The sequence below is a fragment of the Psittacula echo genome, assembly GCF_963264785.1.
Source record: "Psittacula echo genome assembly, chromosome: 1".
NCBI classification, from domain to species: domain Eukaryota; kingdom Metazoa; phylum Chordata; class Aves; order Psittaciformes; family Psittacidae; genus Psittacula; species Psittacula echo.
In genome coordinates, this window is record NC_137735.1 from 106,478,278 (window position 1) to 106,495,016 (window position 16,739).

General features: G+C 42.4%; 1 protein-coding gene across 14 annotated transcripts in view; it reads right to left on the reverse strand.

The window, feature by feature from the left end:
- The window catches only part of PACSIN2 (protein kinase C and casein kinase substrate in neurons 2), a 105,111-nt gene that overhangs the window by 30,880 nt on the left and 57,492 nt on the right, over positions 1–16,739 (reverse strand). For 8 of the 14 annotated variants that reach the window (XM_080615580.1, XM_080615579.1, XM_080615570.1 and 5 more), the window contains one exon: positions 13,424–15,250. The exons of 5 other annotated variants lie outside the window; for them this stretch is intronic. In XM_080615580.1, the coding sequence (XP_080471706.1) occupies positions 15,138–15,250 (113 nt within the window). In that variant the 3' untranslated portion in view covers positions 13,424–15,137. Of the gene's footprint in view, positions 1–4,450; positions 4,615–13,423; positions 15,251–16,739 lie in introns of those variants that run through there. One more of the 14 variants, XM_080615567.1, reaches the window with a different exon arrangement.

Below are 16,739 nucleotides of genomic sequence, written 5' to 3' on the forward strand. Positions count from 1 at the left end.
CCCGCAACAAGCACAGGTGGAAGAACGATATAAGGCAGTTAGGGAAAAAGAAGAATGAGTAACGCTTCATGCATGCCGTATTCTCAGAAAACACACAGCCTTTGCAGTTGGAACTCATTGTCTTTTTCCCAATTCTCTCTATTCTCTGAAGTAGTTCCTTTAAAACAAAAAACAGGCTTCATCTTCCTTTTAAATTGACTTCCTCTTACAAGGCCAAAAGGAGGATGGGGACAACGAAACAGAAGATTCTGCTTGAAAATGAAGCAAACCAAACAGCCCTGGTCTAGCTTCTAGTGCAGGAGAGCAAAGCAGACGTAAGAGTTGTAAGTCTTGTTGAAATTCCCTGACATACAAATGGGAAATGAAAATCTTGAGTATGAGTGGGTGGTTAAAAAACCACAGGTTTAAAAAGTTCAGTTACAAACATCCCTAAGGATTCTGCTTCCCTCCCTGGTACAATTATAAGCAGTTCTCAGTTTCAACATCTTAGAAGTCCGTTGCATCACCTTGGAAGCTAGCTGCCACAAAGCAGGATAGCTCAAGATCTTCACTCATGCAGGATGCTCTATCAGCTATTTACCAGATACGTGTGAAAATTTTTCATATTAATAAAACCTGCAGCTTTTAGGATTGTGATGCAAGCAGGTACATCTAATTGTCTTGTGGAAAGTAACGTAAGAACTGCTATTTCCAACACATTATGCAAGAGAAACAGAAGCAGGTTTCATTAACATTTAGACTCATCTTGCTTAATTTTCTCAATTTTTAAACTGATTCCTACCACATAAATTTTAACAAGAATTAAGAAAAAAATAAATCAAAACCCATTTCAGAGCCACTCTATAAAATTGTTTCCATTTTAAAAACAGATCAAGTGTATTTTCTGTACTAATTTAGGTGCAACTAAAATATCAAAATAATTATATAAGAAATCTATTTGAAGGATATGCTTAAGTAATCTATTGTGTTTAAAATACACTTGCAATATTTTTGCTTATTTTGTGTTAAAGCATTCAGGGCAGTAAAGGTGTAACAGTCACTTTGAAATAAAAAAAAAAACAAAAAACAAAAAAAGAAACCAGCAAAAGCCCTAATTGAGATATTTGCACAAGAGCAGACACAAAGGTTTGGGTATAGTCCTCAGCAAGTGATCATTAAATCCTACAACACCCACCTTGCACAAGATGCCTACGTTAATAAATAAATATATAATATGTATTGCTATTGGACATGGAAATGTAATATTATTTAGCCTATAGAAATGTTAGTTTTGGCACTTCTGAAAATGTGAGCAGGTTCAGCAAGCAAACCCACTTATCCCTGAGGTCACGGTTAGACATTTTCAACTTCTACACAGACACTTTTAACCTCCCATGTAGCAGGGCTGCTGCCACAGGGTAGCTCTGCATTTGCTTGTGCTTGTCACTCCAAGCACGTCAGGCCACAACACTAAACTCAGGAGCCAGTTTCACACTTGGTCAAAGGTGATCTAAATCCAAGCAGCTACTCTCTTAGTAATCAGCCACCGTACTCAGATATGCTTTCCTCCTTCTCTTGCATCAGCAGTAAGAGTCACACTTGTTGATCATACTGCACTGCACTGCTTTGACTTCGAGCAAAGGTAGATCCAACTCACAGCACAGCCACATGACCAATAATGCCAACGTATCGGGGGGAACATAAGTGTTTGTCCTTAGAAGACAGGACTGCCCATTTAGGAAGTGTTGTGGTCTTAAAATGACTGACGTGACGAATGATATACTACACTTCATGCTGATGCAAAAAACCTTCCACCCTCCAACATACATACAAACCACACCACAATACACACAGTAATAACAAAACTGACAGCTGATAAACCACCACTACAACACCCATACTTAGTCTTCAGCCAGTTCAGATCCTTGATCTAGTTGTCCAAGCAGGGACATGAATACTATCATCAACAAAAGAAAGAGCCAGAGAGAATGAAAGACTTAATAGTTTCAGAGGAGTAGATCTATGCCAGATTAAAAATGACTATATAGCCTCAGTATGCAAGTCTTCAAACCAGGTGGGCTTTACAAGCACTGAAGTTAATACCTGGTAGCTTAAGGACTATGAACACTTGCATATGTACAAAATACACCCTATTTAATAACTTTAACATGTTTGCTCATTGCCGTCAGGCAGCTCTGTATTAAGTAATACCCAAAGACACACCAAGAACTGAAAAAGCTACTTCTCTTGTTATACAAAGTAAAGGAAACTAAGATGAAATTACAGATACGTTAATTTCAAGACAATTATTCAAATATCAGTTTAAACACACTATAACCCATAAATTAAACTCTACATTTATTTAAATGAGAATTATCTTCCTAAACTCGTGTGCACCAAGAACCACCACAGAGCACTAGCACAGTGTAAATGTGGATGCCTGCTCATAGCAGGCAGCTAGTAAGCCCAGATGCTGCACAGAACAGACACCACTTCTTCCCAAACTGTATACATAAACAATGCTGCTAAGCAAATTATTAAGCTTTTAATACAGAACCTTTCCAGTATTTGCACTTCTCCACATCTATCTTTCCCAGCAGAAAAGCCCTACAAATAAAAGGGTCAGACTGTGTGAGAACACAAGAGAAAGGAAACAAAACAAGATGTGCTCAAACACAAGAGTATAAACTGATGTCAGCAACTTTTACTTAAGAAGACTGGTTAGATACATGGGCATGGGGGAGTTGTGAGATCCAAGCTGTTTGTTTCCCATTCTCTTGCCTCTGTCTTTACAGGTTAGCGAGACTGGGCTTCTCTGCAGTCTAATGAGGTTTCTGCGCCTGAGCTCCTTCTTTCAAACTGACCCAGTGTGAATGGCAGCACACAGTGTGCTAACACTGCTTTGTCAACATCAGCACTAACATTTCCACGTAGCACTAGGCACGACTGCAAGGTGAGACAGATACACCTGAGCAACCACAGGTACCATATCCACCTTATTAAGTCTAGCATGGTAACAATGAGTTCAATACAGGGGAACTGTTCAAGGCACTCCATCCTTAGGCTTTCTCCTCTCACCAGCTGTGGGCAATACTTCCTGATGCTCTTGTGATCTCAATTCAGAAGAAGCATCAGAATAGTATTACAGAACTACTCACCCTCTTAAACGCAGTGCTGTTAATTTCATAAGCTTGTAAAGGATATTCTATTTGAGTCTCTCTGTTAGGACTAGGACCTTTCTTTGATGAAATTTCTACCCAGTTGCAAAAGCAGGTTTTATAAATACTTGTGTTAGAAACCAGTTGGTGAGTGTTTGCCTCTGAGCTTTGCTTTCTGAAAAACCAGATGCGTGTCCATGGCCTGTACAGTCTTAATAATTGGTGTTCAAAGAGGGGACGTCAGTTTTGAACCAAAGGCAGACCTCCAGATCTATATTCCCAGAAAACAAAACCACAGTGCTCCTTCATAATGCTAATCCAAAGTTTCTTAGTGTATTTTTCAGGTAAGTTCACAGTGTATGTCCTAAAGCCAACACAGTGGAGCAGATGGCACTAAAAAGCAGCACAGGAGCACATAACTCTTGCAGGTAGTCCCACCTTCCAATACTTCTGCCAGGTCACCTTGCAGCCTGAGGCACCTGTCCCACTTCACAGCTAGCCACTGCACATCTTCATAGGTAATGGATACTAAAATCCAAACAGGGCTTTACAACTCTGACAAATTAAACTTGGCTCTGGATGAGTCCAATGTGATAAGAAAACATCGAACTTTTATCACCACAGAAATGGCAATGCCATTTATTTACTTCACAGAATCACAAAATGGTTTGGGTCAGAAGGGACTTTAGAGATCATCCAGTTCCAACCCCTGCCATGGACAGGGACACCTTCCACTAGACCAGGTTGCTCAAAGCCCCATCCAACCTGGCCTTGAACACTGCCAGGGATAGGGCAGACACAGCTTTTCTGAGCAACCTGTGCCAGTGCCTCATCACCCTCATAGTGAAGAACTTTTTTGATTAAAAAAAAAGGGGGGAGAGAGGGTGGGTACAAACCAACGTTCACCACTCTAAGTTGTCACTATTTTGAAACTTCCTTTTTATTTTCAGCTGAGCTGACTCTCTCTCCAGCAATCCCTAGACACCTGGCAGCCGGAGGAGCTGTACCCTAGTTAAGAGCTGAGCCCAGAACGCCCAGCAGACACCCGCCTGCCGATCGCCTGCCTGACAGCAGCACTGCCAGGCCGATGGCGAAAAGGGCTTCCCCCACTTCCAGGCCGGCCGACTCCGGTGCCGCTGCCCTGCCCGGCCCTTCTCTGCTCTCACCGGGCTCCCCGCCGGCCGGCAGACGGGCCGGGTCGCCGGGGCCGGGCGGGGCGTGACGGGCCGCCGGCAGTGCGACGTGTCACAACGGCAGAGCGCGGCCGCTGCGGGCTCCCCCATCTCCCCCCCCCCTTGGCCGGGCGCCCCTACCTTGTTGGTGGGGACGGAGCGGAGCCGCTTGAAGATGGCGGCAATGTCCTGCTTGCTGGGCTCGCACATGGCGGCAGGTGGTGGCGAGGCGGTAGGGCTGCGAACCGGAGCCGCTGCTGCCCGCTTGCTCGCTCACACTGCCAGGACGCTCCAGCTCTGCTCCGCTCCGCCTCGCTCCGCCCGGGAGGCGGCCACGCCACGCGCGCGCCCCTTCAGCCCGGCGGGGCGCGGCTTGCGGTCGCCGGCGTGGCGCGAGGGGGCGACGCTTCGCCGCCTCCCGGTTGCCTCGGAGACGAGCGGCCGTGCTACGTCAGCTCCAACGGCTGGCGGCGGTCGGGAGAGCTGTCTGAGGCGGGTCCGGGAGCAGGAGTGAGCAGCGCCGCGCCCGCCCCGCTTTCCGATGGCGAGGGAGCTGGGGGCCCGGGGAGAAAACCCGCGGGAGACCACCACAGGAACAGCACCTCCCGCTCCGTTCAGGGCTGTGGGGAAAGGGAAGCAGGCACCTTCCCCTAAAGAGAGGTGACAGAGCACGTTGTTATGCTTGTGACTAGACCTGGTTTTGCTCTTAGACTCAACAAGTGGGTTCCCAGCGCTCTGTAAAAAAATTTAGTTAAAACCATTTCTTCCTTTTCCCTACAGCCAGGAACAAAGCCACAGAACAAAAAGCTTACAGGTTTAAATTGCTTTCGAAAGCAGCATGTTCAGATCATAGATCTGAAATCATGAAGCTTCTCAGAACAGGAAACAATAATAGAAATACAACCAGGAAGCGTGTAACACACTGGTAATCTGTATCTCAGAAGCCTTAAGTGCCTGAAGCATGCTGTGCTGAATATGGTTGCACCCAGTGACCTCGTGTCAGAGCTCTCCCCCTCACACTCCACCTTACAGGATCATTATTGCTTGGGGCACGAAGCTCGGCAAGGGCAGAGATGAATCCTCTTGCTAAAGTACACATTTCCTGGAACACTGGCCAGGATGCTGCAGAGGTCCTACGGGAGCCACTCCAGCCCCCTATGGCCAGCCCCATACTAAAGGTGCAAAGTCCCTAAGAGTGGTCCTCACAAAACAGCGCAAAGATAGCTTTGTGGCTGTACAGAACTCAGCTCAGCAGTGGTAAGATGATCCATAACAAGGTCTTCGAAGCTTGGCATCACAGCACTCTTCTTGAGAGATCATCAAATCTCACAAGGCTATATTCCCTTCTCCCCTACTCTTCATAGACACTTAAGACTTCAGTTATCCATATATGGAAAAACCATTTTAGACACTTATTTCTGTAATTCTGTCATTTAGCTTAGAAAGTCTGGGTTGGAAGGGACCTCTGGAGATTGTCTGCTCGATCATTCTGTTAAAAACAGGGCCATTGATTGAGGTATCTATCTAAACAGTCAAGGTGGCTAAAAAGAAGACAGAGACATAGAAGACGAGGGGTGATGGGCACAAGTTACTCCTAGGGAGATTCCAGCTGGACACAAGAGGAAAATTTTTCAGAAGGACAGTAAGATATTGGAATAATCTCTCCAGTGAATGGTGGATTCCCCAGCATTGGACACTTTTAAGATTCAGCTGGACAGGGTGCTGCAATATCTAGTCTAGGTGATGCTTTGCCTAAAAAGGTTGGATCAGACAATCCTTGAGGTCCCTTCCAACCTGATATTCTATGATTCTATGAAGTTCAAAGCTTTGCATGAAAATCTAGCTTCAGCCCTTCAGCCTCAAACCTGCCTCATCTTCAGGGCCTTAGGTACAAGAGGTTCACCATCTCTCACAGAAGCTAACAATCCCCAGTTCTTTCTGGTTGGTGGGGAAGTTGTTCAGGGTTATGAGACCCATTACCGCCTTGATTCTGGCCAGTTGGTGGGCACAGCCTTCTGCTGGAGTGCATTCCATGTGCTATCCCCATGCTGGGCCCTCAGCACTTCAACTCAGAGGCATGCCCTGCCCCTCCAGCACCTTGGTCAGAGGTCAGTCACGAGTTAGCCTGACAGGCAGCTGAATGCCCACACAATTTACTTTCATTTTCAGAGCATGGACATTTGCCAACAGCAGCCAGCAACCTCTTTACTCTAGATTGACACTATCACAGGTTGGGAACCTGATCGAAGTATAGGATCGGTGTCCAAAAATCTATCTGTAATGCATATAGCCAAGTAACATGGAGACCAGAATTAAAACATCTGAACCTGTAGAAGCATAAATTGTTGCCTATTCCATCCAGCAATCACCCTCCTTCACAATCACTTGGGATCAAGAACACCTATCAAGAGACCTCCCTTACAAGTGAAGTTTACATTTCAGGAAAACGTTGCCCATGTAATTGTAGGTTGCTCCCTACAGTGTGATCTCCTCCAGAAACACTTGCAAGATTCCATCTGACTGCATGAGGATTGCCATCCCAGCCTGCAGCCACTGGCCTCACAGGGAGAAAGAGTTCCAAGTAAGAAGGAGACATGCAATCTTGCCAGTTAATTGGAACAATTAACATCAGAAAAACAAGGTCATCCTGAAGATTCATCTGTCTGGCATGATCCTAAAAAAGTATGCTATTTATTGTCCCATACTTCCCCCAGCTGCGTTGCTGCCTCCCCAGGCAATGACATGCAAACCCAGCTAGCGCCTGCCACTGCAGCAACCTGAGTGACCTAAAGTGTGTCTTTGGGAAGCACAGGCAAGTAACACCACAAGGAGGCTGTTTCTTCTGTCTTATGCTGGCCTCCGATTTCAGGAGGTGGTATCTGTCTGCCCTTGAGCTGGGACATCAGAAAGTTGCTAGCTGCCCAGAGCCATCTTGTGCACACAGTCTCCATTCAGGCAGTAAGAAGTGTATCAGCCTCTAATAGTGTTCAAAACCACACTGCACTGTTCCTTTCTGGTCTCAAGCAGCACCTCTGTCCTAAGGCCATGTTTTGCAATACAGCTATGTGAATGTGCATGCTAGACAGATTCCTGTTGCAGACTGCAAGTTCAGCTGATTGCTCAGACATGAGTTCTAGACAAGATGGGAGAAAAGCATTTAGCACATGCTTATGAACCTGAGAGAGATAAGGAGGTGCTGTTAGAGGCAATCTTAGAGGAGCATGTAGGTTGTGGGAGAAAGGTATTATAGCGAATGGAGGTAACAGTAGAAGCAAGGGGTGAGCTGATCCATCTCCATCAGGGAAAAGGCAGTACTTGTAATTTACTGGCTGTTCTGTACATTGAGCAAAATAATAATAATTAAAAAAAAACCCCTGCAAACAACCAACAAAACTTACTTGCAAGGGTGCTTGTAGACTGAGCATTGGAGTATTCTCTGCTTTGGTGAGCAGCTGTTACATGCTGTGCAAGTCCTTACTCAAAGACCAGTACCATGAGCAAGACTGAGTCACCTGGTCAAACATGGCTCATGTCCTCAATCCTCAACAGATTTTCATCTTGGCAAAAAAGCTGTCCAAGGAACATACTTTCCTTCCCTGGTTCCATTATCCACACCATGGTGTGCTGACATTTTCTTTGTCGCTGAGAAAGAATGCTTATTTCTTCAAGAAATTTTGAAAGTAGCCTCCATATCCTACTCTACCCCACTAATGGTGATCTTGCCCATTCCCAGAGGAGAAGCAATCTTGAGTCTAAATAGCGGAAACCATCATAATCAGCCCTGAAAGGTGATGGAATGTTTCCAGGAAATAGAAGTGGGCCTCTTGTTCTTCAGCACATTTGTGATTTGAGTGGATTGCAGAAAGAGGGAAGGCATAGAAAGAGAATAGCAGCAGTGGAGATGAAGTGGACCACAACTTTGCTTTGCCAGTTATGCCTCAAGTGTAGTAGTATCACACCTTACTAGTGGTTTCTAAGAATGTCCAAAATACACACATTTGTATTCCCAGTGCACACAGAATCAGTTAAAAATTACTTCCATGACAGCTGGTCTGACAAAGATATACGTAGAAGTAGACTGCTATAGGTGTACCCTCAGAAACAAGTGTCTGACAAGTACAACATTCCCTGGAGCTGCTTACAAGTCCTCTAATGAGGTGCAAATGCAGAGTGACTCACTGCCAGCACGCCAGAATATGACATTGGGTGTTGCCAATTTGCAAATCAAAACCCAAGGGATCTTACTCTTACTAACAACCCAGAAGGGAGTTCCAATTTGATATGGAGGGAAGATTCTAACAAGCACAACTACAGGCTAGGCAGAGAGTGGACTGAGAGCAGCCCTGAGGACTTGGGGATGCTGGCTGATGAGCTCAACATGACCTGCTTGCAGCCTGGAAAGCCAATCATGTGCTGAGCCGCAACAAAAGGAGTGTGACCAGCAGCTGGAGGGACCTGATTCTGCCCCTCTACTCTGATGAGACACCCCTGCAGTTCTGCATTCAGCCCTGAGGCCGCCAACATAAAGAAATTGGATCTGTTCAAGCAAGTCCAGAGAAGGCCATGAAGATGCTCCGAGGACTGGAGCACCTCTCCTATGGAGACAGGCAGAGGAAATCGGGCTTGTTCAGCCTGGAGCAGAGAAGGATCCAGGGAGACCTTAGAGCAGCTTCCAGTACCTAAAGGGGCTACAAGAAATGTGGAGAGGACTTTTTACAACAGCAGGTAGTGATAGGACAAGGGAGAAAGGCTTTAAACTGACAGAGGGTAGATTTAGATTACACATTGGGAAGAAGTTCTTCCCTGTTAGGGTGGTGAGGCACTGGAATGGGTTGCCCAGAGAAGTTGTGGATGCCCCATCCCTGGCAGTGTTCAAGGCTAGGTTGGATGGGGCTTTGAGCAACCTGGTCTAGTGGAAAGTGTCCTTGCCCATCGTCAGGGGTTGAAATTGGATGATCTTAAGGTTCCTTCCAATCCAAACCGTTCAGTGATTCATGAAAGCTACAGCTTCATTACCCTCCCAGTGCCAAAGGTTCCCTTAGAGCCAGAGATATTTAAGTATAAATTGATGTCCTTTGGAAAACTTGGTCACAATGAGTAATTTGTCGCTGCTCACAACTATATTGTGCATAATGAAAATATGTCACCTCATGACAGTTGTAGCTCAAAGTTTCAGGCTAGCCTCCCTCTGCAAATGATATCCTCAAAGATCCAACACAGTCCCAGACATGTATCATTCCAGTACAAATAATCCACACTGAAAATCTCTAGAACAGAAAGATCAAGCACCCAAATGTCTACTCCCACCATATGGAAATGTTTAGTAGTTAAATCAAAACCTAGTTGAAACCAGTTCAACATATCAGTAATATATTTTTACTTAGTACTAATACATTGTTTGTACTGATAGCATCAAGAAGCATAACCACTTCTAACAGGTGAGGTTTCTCGGAGCTTTCCATTCTTGAAAGCGGCCTACATCTCAACAACATTGCTCAATACAAAGCCAAGAAGTTACTATGCTGGAATTTACAGACAGCCCTGCTGCACACTCAGTCCTTACTGTGCTTAGGTAAGCCACTTGTATTAGCAATGCAAGGAACTTGCCAAGCTACAGCAAGGAGTAGCATCCCATTGCAAAACCCACCTGTATTTGCTGCATGACAGCATTTCATTGACAGCAGGGCAATCAGATTTCAGTGTTTTCTGCACAGGGATTCTAGAAATATCTATCATCAGAGTACTTCTCTAATGATATGGTTGTTTACCTCACAGGGTTGGAGATTTCACAGGTCATGCAGAAAGGTGATCTAGCTGAGGTGACTGTAGGGTTGGATTTTCAAAAGGTTCTTGCTGATGTCCCTCATAAAAGCTGAAGTAAACTGCTGTGAAATAACTGAAATGGTCATTTCATATATCAGTCACTGACTACAGTAATAAAACGTGAGAGATTACCAGTGTGTCCCCCAGAGGGATTCATGCATGGACTTGCAGATTTGAATATTTATCTACAAAACCAGTGAGTAGAAAGCTGGCAGTTTGTTGATATTAAATAACTTATGATCACAGAAGTGAAAAATAGCTCCAAAAGGATCTGATACAGTACTGAGTGCCTAGATAAAGCAAGACGGGAATTTCAAATGTCAAATAAAAATATAGTCTGAACTTATCTAATGGGGTCAGAAGTAGCTGCTATTAAGAATGAACATCATTGATTCCCTTTCTGGAACTGATCACAAGCTCTCCTTTCTGCAGTACTCATTTAGACCTGTATGAACAATAGGGCGGTGTTCAGTGAACTGAACTTTCAAAATTATGAGGAAAGAAGTACATTTTTTTTATCATTTCATAGGACCAAAGACACAGATTTTTTGAAAGCTGAAAATAATATGTTTAAAGTATCACTATGTGTTCCTATGCTCTTCCCAAGGCATCCACTAGTCTGACCTACTATAGTCATTCTTAGAGAAGAGGTTACACTTTTTGAAATGTGGCCAGTTTGCAGTAAAACTTTCAGATGTACATAGGTACGTGTAGCTTACAAGCAAAGCAAGAGGGCAGTTTGGGGAGTGTGTTCAGTATCTTTGTGTCAAGCTTTCAGCCTCAGAAACAACAATTTACAAGGAATTTTAATATTACTTTGTATTATGTGCACCTTCTCTAATAAAAACAGCCTGTTATTTTCCTGAAAAGATTCTCTTGATATTCCATCTTAACTAGATAAATTCATCAATGCTATCAATTACTGGCAAGAAGTACCAATTTTACACTAAAAAGACAAAGCACCTAATTCATTCAGTGATCACTGCAGGTATCACTGTGGCAAATGTAGTTAACTTCAGTTGGCAGCTGGTCACAAGTGGTGTTCCACAGGGCTCATTACTGAGGCCAGTTCTGTTTAATATCTTTATCAATGATCTGGATGAGGGGATCAAGTGCACCCTCAGCAAGTGTGCAGGTGACACGAAGTTGGGCAGGAGTGTTGATCTGGGGAAGGCTCTGCAGAGAGATCTGGATAGACTGGATGGACGGGCTGAAGCTTGTGTGATGTTCAACAAGGCGTACTGCTGGGTCCTGGGAGAAAAGGAGACTCGGGGGAGACCTCATCACTCTTTACAACTACCTGCAAGGAGGTCGTGGCAAGGTGGATGTACTTAATGCCTTTCTAACCTGGATGGTGGACAAAACACACTCTCGACAAGCCTGCAGATGATATCAAATTATAGAGGGCTCAGTGGGAGCTCAACTCTTGAGAAACAGGATGACAAGAACCTCACAAATGGAGAATGCAAAAACGAGCCTCAAAGGCAAATGCAGTGTCTACTACCTGCAGGGCTACTCCAACTCAGCAAGAAAGGCCAGATGCTGATAGGATAAAAAGAAGCTCTGCAGAAAAAGACCAGGGTATCTGAGTGAACAACATGAACCAGGAGCATGTACTTATAGCAGAGGTGGCCCACAGCACACCAGGTTGTATAAGCAAAAGTATAGCCGCCAGGTTAAAGCTACCTAAATGGAAAAGTGTGAAGATGGTACCAGACTCTGAGGTGTACAAGCAAAGTGCAAGAGGAAATCTGAGAAATTCCGATGCATGTAAGGAAAAAAATTCCTCACAGTGGAAATGAGGAACCAGTAAAACAGGTTTCTTAGACAGATGGTGGACTCCTCTTCCTCAGAGATGTTTAAGACTCAGCTGGACAAGCCCTGAACAACCTGCTGTAATTGGACCTGCTTTGAGGTGCTTTGAGTGCACCTGGCTGCACTAGGTAGCCTCCAGATGTCCCCTCCATTCTCATTCTAATTTTGGCTACAATGAGTATATTCAAACTCCATGTACTACATATGAGATAACATTAATATTCTTGAAGCAAAATTTTCAACTGAATTCAGCTGTCCATTCAAAATGAGGATGAAACTAGTTGTTTTCATTTGGCCAAACTTAAGTCTGTTTCCCAAAGTTCTCATTTAAGTTAAGTTTAGTAAGAGTATCAAAGCACTTTAAATGGCCTATTGCTTACACTTTATCAGCAGTAGTGTAAAAATACTACTTTTAAAATGTTTTATAAATTTGCCATTAGCTCCTGCTACTCAGATTTTTGGAAAACTTTGTCCAGTTTTGGACACCCTCGCATCTTCTCCCATGCTCAGTACAAGAGCCTGATAAACTTGAGCAGGGGCAGTGGAGGGACGTCAGAGGGATGGAGCACTTGCTCTGTGAGAAGAGGCTGAGGGAACGGGGCTTGTTCAGCTTGGAGAAGAGATTAGTTTGGGGGTCCCAACAGCAGCCTTCCAGCACCTACAAGGAGGCTACCAAAACACCAAGCCAGGCTCCATCCAAGCATAGCAGAATGACACACAATCGTCATCAATGGCAATATGGCAGGTCCTAACCACAAGTTACAAAGGGGAAAAATATTATCATTAAGCATTGTAAGAGTTTGAACAGAGATGTTATGAAATCAGACTTTGGAAGTTTTCCGGACTAGCTCAAAGGTCTGAGCAAGCTGGTCTGAATGCAGAGCTGACTGTGCTTTAAATAGGACTCCAAAATAGAGACCTCCCTTGGTCCCTCCCACTTGGATTCTGTGGTGCCTTGACCAAACTGGACATCCAGCATAATGAACTGGTACTTTGTTTAGATTAAAAGATGCAGAATTGATGGGAAAGATGATATGCAACTTTCAGCTAGTCATCACAAACACTACTACATCAATCACTACCAGTCAACAAGACAACTCACAAAGGGAAGAAAATATTCAGATGCTATAAATAGCTTAGCTGCTCACCCAAGCTCTACCAGATTTGATTATACCACCAAAAGCAGCATCATGATAGATTCTCCATACCCATAAAAGATGTGGTCTCTTTTTCCATAAAGAGTTTTGCTGGAATGTCTTGCCAACAGCCCCTTGCCCAGTGCACTGACTGCACCTCCCTTTTTTTGTTAACAGTAGCACAATGCCACTGATGTAATACTCCTCTTTATGGCCTGCTTAGACAATGCAGATTTTGTCACCTTGAACTGCAGTAAACCACACAGATCATTTGATTCATAAGACCATTTCATGTACACTGAAATAGTAAAAGGTACATTCTATGTATTTAAGAGATAACAGATTTTATTGTTTTCTAAAATATTTTACAATACAGAGACCCAAACCAGTAATTCCTGACAATTTTAGTAACCGTCTTGTGGATGAACAATTACGTTGGTAAGTTTTCCTTGACAGACATATACATACATCCACTTTCTAAGCTTGCACATTTTGGTTCATTGAAAATGACGACTAAATATATCTATAAGCTCAAAAGCAAACAATAAAATCCAAGACTACCAACAGTGTTTTATAGTTACCTCAAAACAGATTTGTTAGCTTCATAACAGTGTAGCTTCCTAACATAGCATATCTACTTACCTGATACTTGGGGTTTGGTTTTGTTTTTAAACACAAATCTGCTGTAATTTTACAACCCAGTTTAAATGTAACAAATGCATACTATTTGACACAATTACAGATGTCTGAGCTGTAACTGCAAACAAATGTAGATTTTACAGTGTTCTGCTACAATAATCCATGTAAGGACTAAAGCTAGTTTATATTTTGACCCATAGATTTATCCACAAATACTGATTTTGAGTATGTTAGTGTATTTACTGTACTCCTGAAAATCTAATCACAGAATACTTTGTCTATGGTACAGTAATGAATATGGCAGGAAAGCAGATTTAAATATACCTATAATTTAAACTCTTAAAACAGTCTAAATCTTATTGACAACAAAAGGCTTGATAACTAATAGCCATGCTCTTTATGTTTTGGAATATCAAATTATATGTACATATACACAACATAGATAGGCTCTTAATAAAAAGCATTTAGTCTATTTTACAGTCTTCTCTGTTCAAAAAAATTAGCCTTCACAGATTTAACATTTCAAATCACCCAAAAAATCATTAGCAGTTTAAAGGAGATCATGCTTTTTCCCTGCAAACATGTGCAGGAAATAGCTACTATTCTGGGGCTTACATATAACTTATCTTTCTTTTGTGTGCCATTTAAGATCTAGATGGAAAACTCCTAGTTTAAGTGTCAAACCACGTAAACAACATTCTTAACAGAATCCCAAACCATGACATCTGCAGATAGCTCTGCTACAAATAACCTTCTGTAACAGATATTTATTAAATACAGTATTTGTTTTACAACTTCAAGCCATGCTGACAACATAGAAAGATTACTACAACATGGAAAGAGTTTTCATTCAGTCAACTGGTGACTAAATCTATGTCATAATTTAAGTATTAATTGATAAATCCAAGCATATAAAAAGGTGCTTAACTACATAGCATTTAAATAAAAAAATACTGAATCTTTCAGACATCGCTAAGAACAAATAGAAAATTAACTATAATAATCTTTAAAATTCAAGTTGCAAGTTACTGAAGGTCACTTAAAATAACTGATTAAACAAAAGTGAGCGTAAGCCACATACCTAGGGTAGGATGAGGCACAAGCATAGAAATGCAAAAATGTTTAGGATTCACAATAACAGACCACATGGGAAGAAAAAGCTTAAAAATATTTTTCCTATCATAGTATTTTTTCAACCTAACCCCTCTCCTTTGCATTGTGCACAAGCTGTGAAAACAGTATCAAATTATTAGTTCAAACTTTTGTCTTTAAATCACCGTGATTTCGGCATCAACCTCTCACCTTTTCATTAAAATATATACACTCTATACACCATTCAGCTTCCTCTTACTTTAAATATATACTGTACAAGCCTATGAGCTTTTGTAACACTTCTGTATTAGCGTTGTCCTTTGTCACTGGATTGGTTCTACATAGTTTGCTGGGTATAAGCCAACTTGTCCATTGTCCAGGCGTCCTTTGCACCACCCCTGCTCATCTTCATTCTCCATTTTAGTTAACTCATCCCCTGAAAAAAGAAGGAACATTGTTAATAAACTGTAACCTTTTCAGTAATAACAGGTAGGTAATATGACAGTTATCTGCATGTCCACTGCAGACACCAAGATGCCGTATATGAGCAAATGAACATCCACTTCAGCCAGGCAAAAGAGGCCACACTTAGTAATAATTATTTCTTCATGTACAACTTATTTGTGTAACCTTTTCAGTAATAACAGGTAGGTAATATGACAGTTATCTGCATGTCCACTGCAGACACCAAGATGCCGTATATGAGCAAATGAACGTCCACTTCAGCCAGGCAAAAGAGGCCACACTTAGTAATAATTATTTCTTCATGTACAACTTATTTGTGTCAAATTATTTCCCTAGATAAACTGATTTGTGTTTCATCTTAGTTAGCAACAGGAAATACATGCTGAAGATATTACTAACCACAATGCAATCCCAAACGGCTATAAATATACAGTCTTGGTATCATTTAGGAGAACATGAATTAGCCCAGGGACTATAAATTCTTTGGTAGAAATGGACAAGCTTCACATTAAATCCTTGCAAGATATCAATCTGTCATAGCTCCTCTGTCAGGTAAAAAAGTTAAAGCCTCATCTCCTCCAGTTTCTAAGTTCACCAGACAGCTAATAGAAGAACATTATGAATGTGTTTGGCACTGCAGGCTGTACTCAGCTTATGGAGTCACTTTACCACTGTTTCTAGTGCAGCAGAATGAGAGAATGTACAGTTCCAAGCATTCCCGCTGCTTCTATGAAGCGTATGTTAATGCAGAGCAAAACCAGTAACTATCAAAAAGCCACACTGCATTAACAGTAAGCCTCAGTGCAATTGCACGTATAGTAACAGCTAGGGCTTGGAAGCTCACTCACTGATCTTGGAGGTCTATGAAACTATTACCACTTTTAAGCATCATCAGTACAACAGTTACAGAAAACACTCTAACGACTGCAATAAAGACATTTATTTACTGTATAAATAAATATACGATAACACATTTTGACAACATTGCATGGACTACATTTACTGTGGCTATTTATTCTCAAAGGCAGAGACACAGTAGGGTGAGATATACACCCAGTAGATGGCTGCATCCCATCCTGTTACATGATTATAAAAGCTCTCATAAGATAGGAATAAACAAAGTTATTCTTCCTCTTTGGAAGCCTCCCAGAGTCATTTGCCAAGAAAAGGAAAGAAAGAAAAAAAAAAAAAAAAGAGGCAGAACAAACCACCAAAAGGTGTATGAAGTGTTCCACTAATAACAAGGAGTTTCATGTGTTAAAGTACATTCAGTGGACACTATGCAGAATATATTTCTACAGCATGCACCCAGAAGTGATCACAAAAGCTTTGTAGGCAGATTCTTTGAATACCCAAAGAAATCCTATCTGAGAATATCCATGTACATTTAAACCAATCCTTAAAATGCATTAATCCTCTGTTGACAGCTGCTTAGGAGTCTACACATAGTCTACATAGGA